At 64.9% G+C, this 18944-nt stretch overlaps 5 protein-coding genes across 5 annotated transcripts in view; 3 read left to right on the top strand and 2 right to left on the bottom strand.

Moving 5' to 3' along the window:
• Positions 1 to 230: 230 nt before the first annotated feature.
• EMIHUDRAFT_445244 (hypothetical protein) lies at positions 231 to 800 on the bottom strand. The gene has a single exon (XM_005769625.1). The coding sequence runs from the start codon at positions 779 to 781 to the stop codon at positions 452 to 454; it is 330 nt and encodes a 109-aa protein (XP_005769682.1). The 5' UTR covers positions 782 to 800; the 3' UTR covers positions 231 to 451.
• Positions 801 to 1070: 270 nt separating this feature from the next.
• On the top strand, positions 1071 to 2300 carry EMIHUDRAFT_244221 (hypothetical protein; the record flags this gene model as incomplete). The annotated part of the gene is made up of 1 exon (XM_005769624.1): positions 1071 to 2300. One exon carries the CDS (start codon positions 1071 to 1073, stop codon positions 2298 to 2300), a length of 1230 nt encoding a protein of 409 aa, XP_005769681.1.
• A 445-nt stretch (positions 2301 to 2745) lies between these two features.
• Positions 2746 to 5126, bottom strand: EMIHUDRAFT_244220 (hypothetical protein; the record flags this gene model as incomplete). Its single annotated transcript, XM_005769623.1, has 7 exons — positions 2746 to 2904; positions 2987 to 3109; positions 3313 to 3387; positions 3545 to 3724; positions 4068 to 4149; positions 4272 to 4570; positions 4665 to 5126. The coding sequence occupies 7 exons, from the start codon at positions 5124 to 5126 to the stop codon at positions 2746 to 2748; spliced, it is 1380 nt and encodes a 459-aa protein (XP_005769680.1).
• Positions 5127 to 10324: 5198 nt separating this feature from the next.
• EMIHUDRAFT_445242 (glycosyltransferase, family 8) lies at positions 10325 to 13147 on the top strand. The gene is made up of 2 exons (XM_005769622.1): positions 10325 to 11311; positions 11417 to 13147. The coding sequence occupies exons 1-2, from the start codon at positions 10547 to 10549 to the stop codon at positions 12779 to 12781; spliced, it is 2130 nt and encodes a 709-aa protein (XP_005769679.1). The 5' UTR covers positions 10325 to 10546; the 3' UTR covers positions 12782 to 13147.
• Positions 13148 to 16788: 3641 nt separating this feature from the next.
• The window catches only part of EMIHUDRAFT_470304 (hypothetical protein), a gene marked incomplete at its 5' end in the record, with an annotated part of 7611 nt that continues 5455 nt past the window's right edge, over positions 16789 to 18944 (top strand). The window contains 2 exons of the mRNA XM_005769621.1: positions 16789 to 17843; positions 18611 to 18701. Of these exons, the coding sequence (XP_005769678.1) occupies positions 16789 to 17843; positions 18611 to 18701 (1146 nt within the window). The remainder of the gene's footprint in view (positions 17844 to 18610; positions 18702 to 18944) is intronic.

Raw genomic sequence — 18944 nt, 5'->3', positions numbered from 1 at the left:
CGGAGGAGGAGGCGGACGAGAGGCGGCGGAGGTGCAGGCGAAGGCGGAGAGCGCGGCCCAGCGTGGTGGAGAAGGAGGGAGCAGAGGCGGAGGAGGAGGCGGCGTGGCGGCAGACCACAGAGGCGCGCTGCAGCCTGTGCACACACGGCGCGCGAAGGTGAGCGCGCTCACATGCTGGGGATCTATGGCTCGCGTCAAGCGCTGCCCTCAGCTTTCAGCGAGTCGCCGTGGAATCAGTCATGGGTAGGTTTGGGACATACCTTTTGGCTAGACTACACAAGCGGAATGGCCTCGGTTCGACTCGGTTTCCGTCTCTCCACACGTCGATCTTGTACCCGCGGCCCGCTGGCGCGCACTGCCGCGCGCACACACATCTCGACACACAACCCTCTCGATGATCTCGTGGCCAAAAGTCGCTGCCGTACCGATAGGTGAGGCGGAGAGGTGCACGTCAGGCCTTTGGCCCTGCGTCCACGCTCACACTAACATCTCCCGGCAGCTGGAAGGAGAATACTCGGTGCTCTGGCGGCGAAGCTGGCGGCGGCGGGGACGGCGGCAGCGGCGGCGGCGGCGGCGGCAGCGGCGAGGGCGGCGGCGGCGGCAGCGGCGGCGGAGGCGAGTCTGACTTCCGCTCCGCAATCACGTGGTAGTCGCCCATCAAAGACCTGCGTAGACCGACAGCCGCGCCGCCAGGGAGGAGCACAGCGATGACGGCGAGCAGCAGAAGAGGGAGCATGCTAGCAAGCCTGCGCTTCTGCACGACGGGCGGCGCCGTGAGCATGACAAGGAGAGGGGTAGGGCTTACTCCGAAAAAAAGAATGCGCGCCGCGCCGAAAACGAAAAAGAGAGGAATCGGATACATGAAACCAGTTGACGCAGTGGCAAGTACGCATCTTGCGCGCCTGCTTGTTATCTTGTCGGCGTCGCCCGCCACCGCCGCCATGGAGATCTGCTCAAAAGAACAAAAAATTAATTTCTTGCAAACTAAAACCAAAGAAAAAGAAATGAAGCGGCGCGGAGCCCAGGCTTCCTTGTCATTGCGTCACGGGAGCTTGGCCGACCTTGTTCGCATGTTGGTGGCGCTGGCTTTGACTGCTGCGTTCGCCGCTCAGAACCTCGACACCGAACCGCTTCTGGCTTATTGTAAGAAGCCGTGGTGGAATCCCATCTCATCCTGCGTCCCATCCAACGATGTCGCCAGGAACGTGGGCTCGGCCAGCGAGCGCTCTGCTGCTGACATTGTGTCCTTCGACCTCAACCGAACGACCACGCAGTCAGTGTACCGCAACACCACGCTCATCGCTGCCCTCAGGGCAGTTCTGAAGCAGCCAGGGAGTGCCACCAGACCGCCACCCAAGGAAGAAGGCCGGCGCCTTGAGATTGAGTCGGTCGGCAGCGTTTCTCGGCAGCTCTTCGGGCCAGACTCGCGGAGGCCGGTTGGGTGCTCCGATTCGGAGGCTGGGCCGTTTCAGATGATGGTACGTCTCTCCACCGGTTGCTCTGGCGTGATGGTTGGTTCTCGCCACGTCCTCACTGCCGGCCACTGCGTGTACAGCTGGTACGACGCCGCCGGCAACGAGCTCAAGAATAAGGGGTGGAAGATGGACGCGAACAGGAAGGTCTTCGTCGGATATTCACGCGAGTGGGGTTGCCCCACCGGCGCGCCGTCGGGCACAGGCACCCTCTGGGGCTCCGACGTGGACGGCGTTCAGACGGTGCGCTGGGTCGAGGCGATCAGCATGATGACCTACACTGGCTTTGTCGAGAGTGGCGACGCCGAGTACGACATCGCGTTAATCGAAGTGAAGAACCGTCCCGAGACGCGCCGGTCGGCGTCGGCGGCGCTGACGGGACTGCCTTGGATGACGTTTGGCTTCTACTCGAACCCGAGCTACAGGTGGACGTGGTGCACGGCGGGGTGGCCGGGCGACCTCTCGCCGCCGCTGCAGCTGCACGCCGAGTGCTCGCGCGACAAGGTGCAGGACATCGAGGGGAAGCTCTTCGAGATGGAGCTCGACGGCGCTCAGGGACAGTCCGGGTCTCCCCTCTGGCCGGCACTCTCACCTCCGCAATCCAACGGCGGCCACGGGGCCATGTTCAGCGACAAGCTGGAGGCGGGGCCGGCGCAGGGCGTCTTCGCGCTCCTCTACCAAGAGGTGTTCTGGTTCTTCGGGTGGTGGGTCATCAACGAGTCCAACGACTTTGCTCGCATCGACGCCAACCGGTTCGTCTCTCTCTGCGCGTGGATCAGCGACCACGTCCGCGCGGGCGAGTTCAACCCCTGCGCGGGCGTGCTCTGATCTCGAGCTGGGCTCTACGAGTTCAACTCCGGATTCCGCCCTCGCCACGCGGTGGGGCTGTCGAATAACACGCATCGGAGAGCTGAGAGAGCTGAGAGAGGCATGCGGGCCGCGAGGCTAGGTTCGGGCAGAGGCGGAGCCGCGAGACCCCTGTCGCCATGTGATGGTGTGGGCGTGTGTGGCGTGGGGCCTTCGGGTTCGGCGCCGAGCTCCCTGGCCACAGGAAAAGTCGGTTCGTACGTAGATCGTAGTAGGTGAGGAGAGTGTGTCTCGCTGTCCTCGTTTTCGTGTGTAAAGGGCTAAAGGCTCTTTAGCCGTACGCTCGCCGTTGCGATGAAAAGAGAGATACCTGTACTCTGTATGTGACGATCTGTGTACCATGTGTACTCGCATGCAACACCAATTGTTGTGTTTGTACGCGTGAGAGTCGACGTATAAATCTCAATCACGCCTTCGCACTAGCCAAGTCCAAAGTCGCATCCTTCACCACCTCCTCCTCCTCGCCGCGCACCTCCTCCTCGTCGCACTCCGAGCCCTCCTTGGCCGTGCTGCTCGCGTCGAGGTCTACCTTGAGCGGGTAGGCGCGGTTGAAGCTGCGCATCACCTGCTCACACCACCGGTGGTGTGAAGAGACGGCGCCCCACGCTATGGGGGCTGCGAGCGCGGTCTGGAGCGTCGCAACGCACCATGCCGGTGAGCCACGCCAGGAAGGCGTCCTCGATGCACGAGGGGAGCGGCAGCCGCGGCGTCCCCATGGCCACCTCGATGTTCCAATCGATGACCGGCGGCGCGTCCTTCTTGAAGGCGAGCTCGATCGCGCCGTCGAAGACGTCCCACCTTGTGAGACGCGCGCCGAGATCTAGCCGAGGTCTAGCTTCTAGTCGAGATGTAGATGAGATCTAGCCGATCTGCCGTGACACCCCGGGTACTCTCGGGTGCTCTCGGGTGCTCTCGGTCCTTCTCGGGTGCTCTCGGCGAATCTCGCGCACCAGGCGAGCGAGGACGTGTCGACCCGCAGGCTGCGCAGCTCGAGCGTGCCGAGAGAGGGGAGTCCGTTGTGCCCGCGCGCAAAGAGGACGAGCCGCGCCTAATCTCGGGTGGGTGATCTCGCGTGATCTCGGGGCAATCTGACGCCCGGCACACGCGGAGAGGACGAGTCGCGCGTCGTTGTCTTTGACGGCGACGGTGGAGGTGTAGCCGCCCAAGCTGCGCACGTCGTCTCCGAACAGCTCCTACAGACAGACCCGCCAGCACTGCATGCACTCCGCCCACTCGTGATCGGGCTTGCAGTCGCTAGAGAGCTCCTCGCGGCTGTCGAACCGCACGGCGAAGTCGAGGTCGAGATCGAGGGCCAGCACCTCGTTTGGCTTGTCGCGCATCGCGCGCGGCATAAAATCGGGCGGGTAGTCGATATCGAGCGACGCCTAGGATTGAGTCTCGACTAAGCACTAGCACGAGTGCAGGAGGGGGGGGGGGGGGCGCTCGGTGTCGGGCGCGCGCCTTGAGCCGCCGCGGGAGCGCGCGCTGAAGGCACTTTGCGAGTAGCGGCGAGTAGGAGGCCGCGAGGTGCCTGGGCGGGGCAATGGCGAGGTGATCGCACCCCCCCACACACACAATGCTGGGGCAAGGAGCCTCAGGCATCCCACCTCGCATCTCCATGTCCTGAGTCAGGCGCGAGCTAGGCCGGGAACCCCACGGCAATTAGAGTGCAAGGGCGGGTGCGCGTGAAATGGGGCGAAGCGTGCGCCTGTCGGCGGCCTCCGTCACAAGGTCGTCCTCGGCCGCCTCCCTGGCCTTCTTCCACCCCTTAGGCGGCCTGACGATCCGCGGCTCAATCCGGACGGCCAGCCTGCGAGACGAGTACACACGAAGTCAGCTGACTTAGGGGGCGGGCGGCGCGCGCGGGAGTCGCAGGGACTACGAGAGCTGCACGGAGGCCCTCTCGCTCACTCGGCATCTAGGACGGTGAACCGCTTGATGATCCCTCGCGCGGACACGGGCGGCGGCTTCTCTCCGAAGGCTGGAGGCGCGCGCGAGCACTGCTGCGGCAGGCAGCCCGCAGCGCCGACCCTCTCGTACCGCGCGGCGCCTGCCTCGCCGACCTTTCTCCGCCAGAGGCGGCCCTCGGCATCCATGCGCAGCACCTCGAGCGAGTAGTTGGCGAGCAGGCCCTCGTCGCCGAGCGGCATCGGCACGCCCGAGTTGTGGATGGCGGACATCGTCCGCTGCACCTCTCGTCGGATCGGCGTGAGATAGCGAGGGAGCAGCGCCTTGAGAAGAGAAGCGGAACATCAGCGCGGGGGCGCCGCGCGTTGGGGAGAGGTGTTGGGGCAGGGAGCGCAGCGCCTTCAGCACGAGGTTCACCAGCGCCACCGACGTGCGGAACAGCTTGATCAGCGCCCGCCGCCTCATCGCCGCGCCCGGGCCGCTGGCGCCGGAGAGCGCCATCACCACATTCGCGCAGGCCGTGCCACCCGCCGCGCCCATCTTTACGAGCCGGTCCCGCATCACCTTCAGGCCAGCGCTGTCGCACGCCCTGTCCGCCGCGTCGAGCATGGCGAGCCAGACCGTGGAGCTGCAGCGCCGCACGTTGGCCTGCACGCGAGTCGCCGCCCGATCGGTAGCGCTGACGGCCGCCTTGGTCGCGGCCTTTGCCGCTCCTTTTGCCTTCTCCGCGCTGCCCTTTGCTGCCTTCTTCACCGTTGCCGCGCCGGTGCTAGCTCTCTTCTTTAAGCCGGCGAACGGCGATTTTGGCGAACGGATGGGCGAACGGATTGACGCCGGCGCGCTCGCCGGCAACGGAGGCGAGGAGGCGACCTCTGTCATCACTGGGGTGAGGAGACGAGCACTCGACAGGGGCGTGCCGCAGCTGCAGCCGGAATCAGCAATTCACAGGCGCCGCCTTTGGGAATTCTTTTGGGCCCTAGCTGGAATCTCGAAAAGAAGCGCCATCGTATCAATAGCCCTGCTGGCGCCCCTCTAAATCACGGCTTGACGTCATTGACGTCCATCGCTATGCCATGCAGCCCCATCACGAGCAGGTCGCTGTAGATGAGCACCGCAAAAGCCGTCTCCAAAAAGACGGAGTAGTAGGCGAGGGCCTGCGACGTCGCCCCAAAGAGCGTGAGGGAGCCCTGCACGCTGATAAAAACCACGCCGGTGCACAGCTCGAGCACCATGATGGTACCGCGGAGCCACTGGTCCAAGTTGAGCGGCAGCAGGTCGCGCGGCGGAGCGTGCTCCGCTGGCGGGCCGCAGAGGCACTGCCGCCACGTCGCGCACGCGCGGCGAAAGACATTCTCGCCGTAGTGGAGCTGCGCCAGCTCCATGCCGACCATGGTGCCATAGCCAACCATCGCACCAATGTTGTGCATCATCATCAGTATGAAGTCATACCCGCCCGCATCGGCGGGGCTTGGCACGACCGAGACGACCGCGGTGCAGAGCGTGCCCACGACGAGCCACACGAAGCGCAGCTTGCCCTCAGACGAGTCCATCCATTGCCGCCCGCTGTCACTGAGCCAGCGGCGCGGCAGCCAGAATGGAAACTCCGAGACGAGGAGCGCGATGGAAGAGAGCAGGATGCAGGCGAGGAACACCTGAGGCGGATCAGCACAGTGAGGGCGGCCGCGCCGGCAAGAAGGGCGGCGGGCGGCTGGAATGGCGCACCCTTCCCGTGGGCGTGTTGAAGTCGGAGGATAGGTTCGAGACGGTGGCCTTGATGAAGAAGTCATCGGGGATAAGCTCAATCACCTTCTCTAGCCCCGTGCACGAGTCGGGCGCCCTCGGCGGGTTCAAGAGCGCTATATGGCCATCCTGCCACTCGGTGCAGATTTCGTGCGTCATCACAGGTACAATGACAAGCCTAAAGCGAAGAAACCGCTTATGCTGGTGGCGACTGTCGTGTTCGCGTGCCCTCTTGCTTGCCACAATGCGCAACGCCCAGACACATGCCATCTTGCGCATCTAGGAGGACGGGCAGTGGCGGCAGAAAGGCCAGGTACGCGAGTAACGCGCCCGCGGTGCAGAGCCATGCGCTGCGGCGGCGCATAAAGAGGGTGATCGATTTGAACGAGTGGAGCGGAAGGTCTTCGTCTGCGAGCAGCGAGCGTGTCGACTCTTTGTCGAGGCGCTGCCATTCCAGTCCACGAGCACCGTACGCGTGAGCCGCACCGTCATCGTCGTTTGGTCGCTTGTCGTGGGGTGATTTCGGGTCTCTCTCCAGCGAGCGGATCGTGTCTCGAATCGAGGGAATGGCCGCACGGCCGGGAGAAGACTCCTGCTCGGGCATATTCCGTCCGTATCGTTGCGGGTCCCTTTTCATATATAAAACAGAGTGACTTTTTTTAGAATAACTAGGTGCCGGCGATTCAACACGCAGACCCCTCAGCTCAACACCTCAAACCCGGCGGGCACGTGACCGAAACGATTGGGGGGCAAAGCAGCAGCATTGTGTGGCGGCGACCACTCCACTGCATAGCAGCTTGGCGCGTAGCGTGCCGCGCCCACTCCACTGCATAGCAGCTGGCGCGTAGCGTGCCGCGCTCCTTCAGCCCTCGCCCGAATGGTGGCCTCTCGGACCGTCTCCGCCTTCTCCGTCGGATGCCTCCTGCTCGCGGCGGAGGCGCTGGTCCCCTCGACGTCTGCTCCGGCCGTGCCCGCCACGCCCGAGGTTGCGGTGGGCATCCGTCGGCTGCCTCGCCTGAAAGCCCCAACGGTCGCGGCCTGCAGGCGCGCGACGCACGCTATGTCACTCACCACCCAACCCAACTCCGCGCTCTTCGTTTGCGCTCCTCCCCCCTCTCAACGCGGCGGAAATTTGCTGCCAGCTCGTCTCTGCTCTCTCTCTCTCTCGCTCTGGCATGGCTTGTGATGGACCTCCCCACGGGATGAGTATCAAAATTGAACTTGTATAGGGGCTTTATACTAACTCGCTGATAGCATGCTTCATGTGTGCCAAGCCGCAAGCGGACTGTGAGCGACGAGAGATCTCAGGCGAAGCCCGAGACATACGACTCCTTTTTGGGTGGCGGCGCAGGCGTGGCCTCCTCCCCCTCGGTCGGAGAGGCGCTCCCCTCCCGCTGCGGCACCTCCGAGTCGCTCTTTCGCAGGCTCGCCACGCACTGCGGCGCCGGCAAAGACCAGTCGCCCATTGGAGAGATGAAGCGCGAGACGCTCTTGAGCATGGCCATCATGCCGGGCACCTCGTCCTCATCCTGCGCCTGCGCCTGCTCCCGCACCTCCACCTGCGCCTCTACCTGCGGCTCCACCTGCGGCTCTGCCTGCACGTCCATGCCCCGAGCCTTCACCTCTCCGGCGTCACTCGCGCCGGGGGTGCTACACTCGCTCTCGGCATCCGGCGTGCACGGCTCCAGCTCATTGCGGAAGGAGGAGAGCACGGACTCGCGCGCGGACTGCACCTCACGTGCATGAGAGTTGTGCGAGGAGCAGGAGGAGCCCATGGGAGTTGGTTGCGTTGTTGCGAAGGGACGCGCGCTAAGTCCTTGGCTGGGTTGCTTGGAACGTATCCGTGAATTAAAGGGAGAAATTTAATTGATTCTGCAGAGGCCGATCCCCACGGGGCGGGTTTCGTACTTAGGCATTTCTTGTCGGTTTTCAAGCTGCCGGGCGTACGGGTCTGTCGTGCCACAACATGCATCGCAATAAATACTTGTTTGTTTCTCGATTGGGGCGGCGATTGTGGTTTTCCCTCTGCTGCGCCGGACACACTCGCCGCCATTCTCGAGCCTCCCGGCGGTGGTTTTCTGGCGTTTTGTTTGGATACCGTATTGGTATTCGAACTGTGTGTGTGGACCCGCACACCGCACACCCCTGCTCGGCCGCAAGGGGACAATAGGGCCTCGCCGCCTGCAAGTGCGGCCGCGCAGTCCGGCGGGTTGCGAACAAGGCTGACCGCGCCAGCCGCCCCCGCCGGTAGGCCGGCGGTGGCGGGCTCTCGGCCCATCCGGGCTTGGCGCGTTCCGGGGAAGACGCCCTTTTGGTGAGGTACTCGACGTGCTCGCCTCTCCTCGTCACCTGCCCCGCCAGCGGGCACGCGGCGGCGGCGGCGCGGAGTCGTTCGTCGGCGACGCGCTCGGCGGCGGCGAGGGTATCGGCGTAGGCGACGCCCTCAGCCTTGGTCCCGTAGGGGCCGTCCCCGTCCTCGTCGGAGGAGTACTCCCTCCCGTGTGCCGGCCCCGTCGGAGGCGGGTAGGCAGGCTCTTGGGTGACGGGGTCTGGTGGCCCCCCGGGAGCGGCGGCGCCCGGCATGTGCGCGGACACCGCGCTCGCCTGCTCGCTCGACGCCGCCTTGTCCTCGCGGTCCGCGCTGCCCGGCGCCAGACCCGCGTGTGCGCTCGAGCTGCCAGCGGCGGTGGGGCTGAGGCGCGGCGGGGTGACGGGCGTGGCCCTGGGATGTGAACCTCCTCCACATCCGCCTCACGGTAACGGCCGCCGCAGAAGACAGGCATCTCCGTGTGCAACCGTTCTGGGTTCGCCGAATTCAGGAACCTCCATGCGACGTGCCACGAGTCATCGACCGGCTCGACGGGGCCGCCACACCAGTCCCCCAGGCAGTACTGCACCCTAGCCGACCACACCGGTCCCCACACGCGCAGCAGCGGAGGTCGTCGCCATCTTGCCAGTGGTACGCGTACTCGGGGCCCTCGTAGGTCTTGTCTAAGGGCCAGTTGCACTCCGGGCATTGCTCGGCATCGCTGGGGACGCGGTCATGGCCGCACCGCGCGCATGGTGGCCGCGGCGTGGCCGGGGAGGGCGGCGTGGTGTCTGCTTCCCCCGCAGGGCCAGGGGGGATGGGCTCGGGTGGCGACGGTGGCGCCGACGGCGCCGGCTGCGCGCCGCCTGACGGTTGTGGGAATGAGTAACCTTCCGTCGGCGCGGCGAGAGGGGTGGGTGGTCGCGCGGCTCCAATCTCGGTCGGGCCATGCTGGTCGGACGGGAGGTGGGCATCCACTTGGTCGGGGGCGTCGCTCCCGGGGAGGCTCCTCCAGACACGATGGCGGAGTTTGAGTGCCTCCAGACACGAAGGAGTTTGAGAGTGCCTCCAGCGAGCGAGTTCTTTACCAGGTTGCAACCCTAATCTCGCACTGCGCTGTGAACGCTGCTGGTTGGCGTCGGAGGTCGGTTGCGCAGCACCCCGTCCCCATCCAGGTCGTTGGTTGCTGCCCCAAGCCCCGCACTATGTAGTACAAGGCCCCGTTCTCTGGATCATGCTTGTTGGGGTACGTGGTTCGCCCGTCCCTGTGTCCCGTCCACGTCGCCCGTCGGCAAAGCCGGACGACCTATGGTGCCGCTCGATGCTGCTGCGGCGTTGGCGATGGGGCTTTCTGCACGCGGTCCCGGCGGGCAGGCGTGGTACTTCAGCCGCGCGGAACTTCCGCACTCCCTCCGTTTTCAAAAATCTCTCTCTCCCTCCCTCCTCACTCAGTGAGCTACGAACGCGCGTTCACAGCGCGAATTTGGCCCCAGCTCTTCGGCTCGCTCCGCTCGCCGGCGAGTTGGTTGGTTGCTGGCAGCACCCCAGCACCGGGGGGTCCTGAGAGCTGTTGGTTGGTGCTCTGTTCACAGCACAGTGCGAGACTAGGGTTGCAACCTGGTTGGTAAAGAACTCGCTCGCAGACACGAGTTTGGATGCCGTACGTATTTTGGTATTCGAACTGTGTGTGTGGACCCGCACACCGCACACCCCTGCTCGGCCGCAAGGGGACAATAGATATAGGGCCCCCGCCCGTGGCGTTTTAGAGAGAGAGAGAGAGAGCTTTGCTACATCATGGTTGTGTTTGTTGTCCTCTCTCTCTCTGTCTCTGGCGCTCACGCTCCTCTCAGGCGCTCCCGCTCCTAGTCGGTGCGTTCACACCGACACCTCGCCGCCCACTTGCCACTTCACACCCTCTCCCGTCCAACGCCTGCTACGTACCAGCCACGCGCAGTAAAGATGCCAGGACGACGACGACAGACACCTCAGACCAGAAGTTCAGCCTTGCACAGCGGGCGCCGCCCGGGCAACAGCGTCTTCTCCGCAAGGCACACAGGCTGCCCTCGTAGGGGCGAGCGCGGCTCGCGCGCGCGCGCGCCGTGCCGGGGCCGGCCGCCTGCCTGCCGCCCCCCGCCGCCCCGCGCACCCGCGCCCACAGCGGGGGTCGCCGCGCGCAGCGGACGGCGCGCCGACTCGGCTTGCGCGCAGAGTTTTGACACAGTTTCGCGCGCGCGCAGGTGAGCTGCGAACGATGCTGGCTGCTGTATCTGCGCTCCCTCTCGGTGCCCCGGCGTCGGGGCCCGCTGCTTCTCCGTCGCAGATCCTCGTCCTCGGGATGCACCACGCGGGCACGTCGATCGTCGCAAACTTGACCATGATGCTGGGCGCCAACGGCGGCGCGCGCGAGGAGATGCTGCTGCACCCATCCAATCCGCTCAAATACTGGGAGCGCGCCGACGTGGTCGGCCTCGACGAGGAGCGGCTGGCTGCGGGCGTGGATGCGGCCGCCGCGCGCTACACTCTGCCTGACTGGGTGGCGTACGGCTTCGATGCCGACAAACCAGCGACCAAGGTGCACTCGACGGCGGAGGCGAAGGGCGTCGTGGCAAAACTCAACGCCCAGCGTCCGTGGGTGACAAAAGACCCGCGCATGTCCCTCGTCGCCTCGGAGTGGGTCGAGCTGCTCGACGCGCCCGCCTGCGTCATCGTGCACCGCGAGCCCCTCTCCATCGCCAACTCGATGATGATCTACTCGCACAATGTCTCGTACGCCGAGTGGGCAGCGGTCTACGAGGCGTACTATGGCGGCGTCGCGCGCGCCTGCGCCAACGTGCCAACCGCCGTGGTCCACCACGAGCAGCTCATGGCGCAGCCGTACGCCGCGCTGACAAAACTGCACGCGGACCTCTCCGCCCTCGGTGTTGAGCGGCTCACCATGCCCACCGAGGAGCGCATCAACGCGCTTCTGCGCCCGTCGCCCAAGAAGCCGGTCACCTACCTCGCCTCGGAGCGCAAGGCGCGCCCGACCCCCCTCCCCCCGCCCAGACCAGACCGCACACGCCCCGCCCCCCCCCCCCCCCTCTCACCCCCCCTCCTCCCCCCCCCTCCCCCCACTGCGCAGGTGCTCGGCGCGGCCGCGCCGGCCCTCTCCGACTCCATCTCGCGCGGCGAGGTCGTGAGCCGCCCCGCTTCGCCGTGGCTCTTCAAGCCGCTGCGCAAGTCGCAGGCCTACGCCACCCTCCTGACGACGGACAACGCCGACTACTTCCGCGGCGCCCTCGTGCTCGGCTCCTCGATCCGCTCCTTCGACTCGGCGCGCGACATGGTGTGCCTCGTCACGTCGTCGGTGCCCGAGGAGTGGCGCTCCGCCCTCACCGTCGCCGGCTGGACCGTCGCCGTCGTCGACGAGGTTGCCGAGTTTTGGTTCGGAAAGTCGGAGGAGTGCTCCAGGTTTGACAAGGACCAGGGCGAGCGGTGGGGCCACATGGCCACCAAGCTGCGGCTGTGGCAGCAGCTCAAGTACGAGCGCATCCTCTACCTGGACGCCGACACGGTCCTCACCGGCGACGCCTCGGGCGCCTTCGACAAGGTCAAGGGTTTCGCCGCCGAGCGCGCCCGCTTCCACTCGTACTTCAACGCGGGCGTGATGATGCTGTCGCCGTCCGAGGCCACCTACCAGGACCTGCTCGCCGAGGGCAGCAAGGAGCACAAGAACAAGTTTGGCAACGTGATCGACTGCACCGAGCAGGCCCTCCTCAACTCGTACTACGACGGTTCCACGCCCGAGCGTGGCGTCACCAAGCTCGCCATCGGCCGCGCCGACGTGGCCAACGACTGGCAGGCTGCCGGCGCGCCCTTCGCGGTGCACTGGATCACGCACTCGTGCCCCAAGCCGTGGGTGGTGGCCGACGGCGAGGTGGCGGTGCCGTCCGACTGCGACGCGGTGGTGTACGCCTACTGGAAGCGCGTGTGGGACCGCCTGACCTCCTCGGCCACCGACGAGTCCTCCAAGGGCAGCTTTGGCAGCCGGAACGGCGCGCGCCGCATGCTGCGCCGCCTCTCGGGCGTCAGCGCGGGCCACTCGATGGCGCACAAGCCGACGCTCTCGGAGCTCGCCTCGGACGTGCACACGAGCATCGGCCGCCAGCTCCGAGAGGTGATGGCCTCGAGCCGCCACGGCCACTCGCGCATGCTCCGCCGCCGCCGCTGGAAGCGCGACGCTGAGTACGACTCGGGCTGGGGCGAGAACACGATCGCGTGGATCGCGATCATCGGCACGCTTCTGCTGGGCCTCGGCGCGGGCGCGCTCCTGCACAAGCTCTTCATCAAGGCGCCGGTCGCCGTCTCGAAGAACATGACCGTCGTCCAGGCCAAGCGGATGGGCTTCCAGGCGCTGGGCGAGGGCAAGGGGCCCGTCGGCGTCGTGAGCGCGGTGGACGACGACGACGACGAGGAGGAGGAGGAGGAGGAGCCGGTCAAGAAGTAGGGGGGGCGCTAGGGTTGCCCGCACCCGGCGGCCCGGCCAAAAGACGCGCCGGGCGGTGCGGGCTTTTGACAGGCTTTTGATTTGAGACCATATGGAGATGGCTAGTGGCGCGCGGCTGGGTTGTTGGGAACGGTCCTCGCCGCGGGTGTCCCAGTGTGTGTGCCGCCGGCGCTCGTATGCCTCGACGGCTCGGGGAGGGGAGGCGCGGGTGCCGGGGCTGGGGTAGGGAGGGGGGCAGCGGTCTCCTGAGCCACACTGTCTCGTCGTCAGAGAGCGGGGGGCGCGCGAGCGCGCGGCCCGTCGGACTCGCAGTGATTGTTTCCGGGTGTTCTTGTTTCTTTGGTATACAACATTACATCCCTCCCCAACAACCAAAAGATGCCCCAATCCCATTTTACGTCTCGCTAATGCTGAATTGTGGCCCCGTCTCTCGTCTCTTTTGCACTACAAGTCTACCTGCGTGTATGTGCGTGTGGCTTGTCAGTGGCGGAGCGCTCTCTATGCACGGTGACCTAATATTTTGTGTCGCTAATGTTCAAACAAGCGGTCGTGTCGTGCAGCTCGAGTGCTGGGGGGATCGTGGGAGCCGCTCAGGGACCATTCTAAAGGCGTGTTTTGGTAGCTGAGGCCTCGAAAGCGTCCCCAGGGCCCTCTGGCTCTGCATGACCTCTCCGGAGCCCCAAAACGGCGCCTGCAGGGCGGCTCGCGGCTTGAGGCTCGTAAAATGGGTACCGCTGGCATCGGCCCGATGTGCGTGTGTATCACCATTGCCGACATCGCGCACAAACCAGCCGCGAGAGTCCGTCCAAGCCTCGGAACGAGCCCAACGGGGCCATTTTGGCCCCTCGGGGGCCTTCCAGTTGCAGTTCTGCCGACCTTTGGCGCCCGATTTGGTGCCACCCTGCGGTCTTCAGACGCATCTGAGGTACTCACACGACGTTTCTACACCGGTACGTGTCGTGGGCTGACAGTCGAAAGCGGCAGAGAGCTCACAACCACCCAAGCACGCACGCCCACGACACCGTCGCTGTTTTGGCTCCGACGGCGACGGGGCGACCTATGCCCGTCTCCGTCAGTCGTTTTGATTTCGCCCTCGTCGCGAGCACGACCGCGTCAGTGCGCGCTGCCGCCGCAGTCTTGCTACCTCTTGCGCCAAAGGTGGCCTAGTGGGTCGAAGAGCCGACCCATAGGTAGGTCCGCGTGTCCGAGAGGCGGGAGGCTGGGGTGGCGGCGCGGGTGACGGCTGACGGCACTCCGCGGCGAGCCCGGAAAGGAGCGGCGAGTCCGGGCACCCAGCTAGATCGGAGGTAAACTACGTCCGCGACTTTCGGTGGCGGGGGTGGCAGTGGCGAGGCCGAGGGTGGTGGCGGCGTGGAGGTGGCGGGTGGCGAAGGGGGTGGCGGAGAGAGGCCGAGCGCCGAGGGTGTCGAGGGCGGCGGCGAGGGTGCGGCAGCAGTGAGGGTCTGCTGATTAGATAGTGTGGCGCCTTTTGGGGATTTCGTGGACACGTCCCACGAGCCTTTTACAGTGTCATTGGGTTGTCCCCAAAAGTGTTGGTAGATAGAGGTCTCTGACACTTCTGAGGACCGAGCCCTCTCATCCCTGGTCTGGACGACTTTTCGCGGTATTCGCGGCGAGATATGGCGAGATACCGCGGGGTGCCACGGGATACGGCGGGATATGGCGGAATACCGGGGGATACCGGGAGATGCGGGGAGATGCGGTGCGGGGAGATACGGGGAGATATGGGGAGGTATGGGGAGGTATGGGGGGATGCGGGGAGATACGGGGACATATGGGGAGGCATGGGGAGATAACCATCTGCGATGAGGCGCAACTCCCCGCACCTGGCCCGCTCCCGTCCCACGCGTCCTCACGCCGTTCCTCCTCACGCCGTTCTCCTCACGCCGTTCCCTGCCCTGCCCTACTCACGCCGCGTTCCCTGCCCGCCACGCACAGCCCGAGGCGCACGCCAGGGAGTCCGAGGCGGGCGGTGAGGAGATAGAGGTAGACGAGATCGACGCTGGGGGCCGGAGACGACCACTGCGGTGGCGGCGAGCGGGGAATTGGCAGCTCGGCCGCGGCGCCCGATTCCGGCACGGGCGCCGCCTCGAGCACGATGACCTCGCCGGGTGCGGGGACGTCAGCCGACGGGGCGGCGCCCGCGCCGGGTCCGCCTCCGCTGCGGCGGCTGCCATAAGTGCGGGAGAGAGTGATGGGGTCCTCCTATCTTTTCTTGCTCAGCGCGCCGGACGATGTCGTGGTGGTCATGTTCGAGGACTACGAGCCTGAAGACTCCCGCACGCCAACCGTCGCATGGCGGCCGAGAGGCGCAGGTGGGCAGGGAGCATCTTGCGGATAGCGTCGCATGCGCACGCTGCTGTTCTCTCAGCGAGGATGTGGCGGCTTTGCTCTCGTCGGACGACGAGGAGCTGCTGCGAGGCGGCTGAGACGTTCGAAGCGCTGGGCGAGGGCAAGGGGCCCGTCGGCGTCGTGAGCGCGGTGGACGACGACGACGACGACGACGAGGAGGAGGAGGAGCCGGTCAAGAAGTAGGGGGGGCGCGCCCTAGGGTTGCCCGCACCCGGCGGCCCGGCCAAGACGCGCCGGGCGGTGCGGGCTTTTGACAGGCTTTTGATTTGAGACCATATGGAGATGGCTAGTGGCGCGCGGCTGGGTTGTTGGGAACGGTCCTCGCCGCGGGTGTCCCAGTGTGTGTGCCGCCGGCGCTCGTATGCCTCGACGGCTCGGGGAGGGGAGGCGCGGGTGCCGGGGCTGGGGTAGGGAGGGGGGCAGCGGTCTCCTGAGCCACACTGTCTCGTCGTCAGAGAGCGGGGGGCGCGCGAGCGCGCGGCCCGTCGGACTCGCAGTGATTGTTTCCGGGTGTTCTTGTTTCTTTGGTATACAACATTACATCCCTCCCCAACAACCAAAAGATGCCCATTTTACGTCTCGCTAATGCTGAATTGTGGCCGTCTTGTCGTCTCTTTTGCACTACAAGTCTACCTGCGTGTATGTGCGTGTGGCTTGTCAGTGGCGGAGCGCTCTCTATGCACGGTGACCTAATATTTTGTGTCGCTAATGTTCAAACAAGCGGTCGTGTCGTGCAGCTCGAGTGCTGGGGGGATCGTGGGAGCCGCTCAGGGACCATTCTAAAGGCGTGTTTTGGTAGCTGAGGCCTCGAAAGCGTCCCCAGGGCCCTCTGGCTCTGCATGACCTCTCCGGAGCCCCAAAACGGCGCCTGCAGGGCGGCTCGCGGCTTGAGGCTCGTAAAATGGGTACCGCTGGCATCGGCCCGATGTGCATGTGTATCACCATTGCCGACATCGCGCACAAACCAGCCGCGAGAGTCCGTCCAAGCCTCGGAACGAGCCCAACGGGGCCATTTTGGCCCCTCGGGGGCCTTCCAGTTTGCAGTCTGCCGACCTTTGGCGCCCGATTTGGTGCCACCCTGCGGTCTTCAGACGCATCTGAGGTACTCACACGACGTTTCTACACCGGTACGTGTCGTGGGCTGACAGTCGAAAGCGGCAGAGAGCTCACAACCACCCAAGCACGCACGCCCACGACACCCGTCGCTGTTTTGGCTCCGACGGCGACGGGGCGACCTGTCTGTGCCCGTCCGTCAGTCGTTTTGATTTCGCCCTCGTCGCGAGCACGACCGCGTCAGTGCGCGCTGCCGCCGCAGTCTTGCTACCTCTTGCGCCAAAGGTGGCCTAGTGGGTCGAAGAGCCGACCCATAGGTCCGCGTCCGAGAGGCGGGAGGCTGGGGTGGCGGCGCGGGTGACGGCTTACTGACGGCACTCCGCGGCGAGCCGGAAAGGAGCAGCGAGCCCGGGCACCCAGCTAGATCGGAGGTAAACTACCTCTGCGACTTTCGGTGGCGGGGGGTGGCGAAGCGAAGGGGACGTAGGAGACATGCCGAGGGTGGGTGCAGGGGTTCCTAAAGAAACCCTTGGGCTCGATATCGCTGACAGCGCTCACAGCTAAACCTCTTCCGACTAACGATGAGCAGCCCGGCAGCGGCGGCTGGTTTAGCACCCGAGTGGTCAGTGATGCTCAGCGGGCAGTTTGCACCTTACGACGCTCCCGTATCGCGCGCCATCGAAGAGGCGTTTCAACGTGGCGACGACGAGATCATCGCCACGATTCGAGGCTCGCAATACGTGATTGCGCTCAAGCCGCCGTCTGCGATGAAGCAGCAGCTCGTTTCCGATCCCTCTCGGCAGCGGGCCGTCAGGCGCGTGCCCGCACCGGCGACCGCGGAACCAGCGGTGAGCAAGCGCAAGCGTGATGCGGACGAGGCAGACCCGGTGTCTGATCCGGTCCAGCTCATGGACGGGCTTTCCTACACGTGCACATTCCACGACTCCGCGTCGTCCAAGCAATATCACGGCGGATCAGACGTCTCAATCGAGTTCACGTGCAGCGTGCCAGGCATGAACGGCACCAGCTGCTACGACTGGCGAAGCACCAAGGGCTTCCTCTTGATTGGCCGCGACTCGATGCCTCCGCTCCTCACCCTCAAAATCAGCGACTCGATCAACCATCTCGGCGGCCACAGCTTCAGCGGAGGCAGCAGTGGCCACGTTTACCGCACCTCCTTTGCAAAGTGTCCGGGCGCTTCGATCGACCCCTCGTCGACGATGTTGATCAAGCTCGACGAGCAGGGCCTTGCCGACGCTGAGAGAGTCCGCCGCACCGCGCTTCAGCACCGACCGGCCTTTGTGGCGCTGCTCGACGCGTGCGGCGGTGGCTTCAATGTCGAGCTCACCTCCACTCACGCCACGAACAAGGCGACGTACATCACGCTGAAGGCGGAGACGCCACGCGGCTCGACGTTTGATCTCGACGTCCGCATCGGAGGCGCGCACATGTCGCAATCGCGCGTGACCCGCAAGCTCACGGCTGACCTGGTCGGCAGTCTGCGCGAGTTTGCGGCGCTCGGCGACGGTGCGGGGACGTATGGCCGCATCACTCTCACTGCGACCGGCTCGGACCTGGAGGTTGGGCCAGACAGCTTCTCGATTGCCACAGCGGCGGCGCGCACGACCGGTGGCAGGTTCACCGTCGCGCCGTCGCCCTACGATCGCTGAAAGGCCTCTCATGTGCGCAGTCTCGTGTCACAGAGACCGTCGCTTCGCCGTCGACGCGCATCGCGCTGACCGTATTGTACACATACACAGCGGGCTCTCCGAATCTCCGACGCGGAAGACGGCTAGTGCTAGTCCCCCACCGGACGCGCTCGCGGTACCTGTTCCAAGACGGCGGCTGCCACCGCGCGTACCCGGGTATCTAGTGTGCGTGTTGGTTGGTGATGGTCTGCAAGGCTTGATGCAAGGCGGCCGGCGGTGCCGGTGGGGCGAAGGCCGAAGGGGGGGGGGAGGGGGGCATTCGAGGGTATGGTCCTGTCGGCGGGAGGCTTGGCCTGTCAGCAGGAGGGGGGCAGTCTTTGAGCAGGAAACCATACACCTTGAGAGAGAGAGAGTAAACCTTCCAAAAATTGTCCCCAGACAAGGTTATGGGAGCGGCCATAACAGGTGTTATGGCTGTTATGGCTGGCTGCTCATAACACCCCATATAACACCTCATAACACCTCATAACACCTCCATCGCTGTTATGGCTGTTATGCCCACCCTACCATAACACCTCATAACACCTCATAACACCTCATAACACTCATAACACATCCCACTGGTTGTTATGACAGCCAGCATAACAACCTCATAACAGCTGTTAATGTGTCACGGATTTTTCTTTTGGACGCCGCGATAAACCCGGCGTAGGGTAAATTCTTCTTTTTGGAGCGCCCGCCCCGCGCCGCGTAGCTACTACCAGCCAACCATGGCCTACCGGATGAGGATGTTCATGAGCCAGAAGCCCTCGTCGGTTGACCTGCGCGTCTCCGACTTCAAGAGGGTTCCCGGCTTCAACTATGTGGAATGTGCTGCCTGTGTTGGCGGAGGACGAGCACACGTACGACTCGCTGTGCTCTGATATCCGAGAGGCGTGGTCCATCAACGCGGAAAGCAGCAACATCCATCCATCGATCGCGCGATGAGTCATCCGGATGAGGAAGAGTTTTACAACTTACTCGCTCGCACGACTGGCACGGAGCTTTAACTACTAAAAAGCGGGAGCAGCCAGCTTCCACTTGTTAGA

Source organism: Emiliania huxleyi (genome assembly GCF_000372725.1).
Source record: "Emiliania huxleyi CCMP1516 unplaced genomic scaffold EMIHUscaffold_413, whole genome shotgun sequence".
In the NCBI taxonomy this organism is placed as follows: Eukaryota; Haptophyta; order Isochrysidales; family Noelaerhabdaceae; genus Emiliania; species Emiliania huxleyi.
This window is presented reverse-complemented; position numbering and strand designations above follow the sequence as displayed.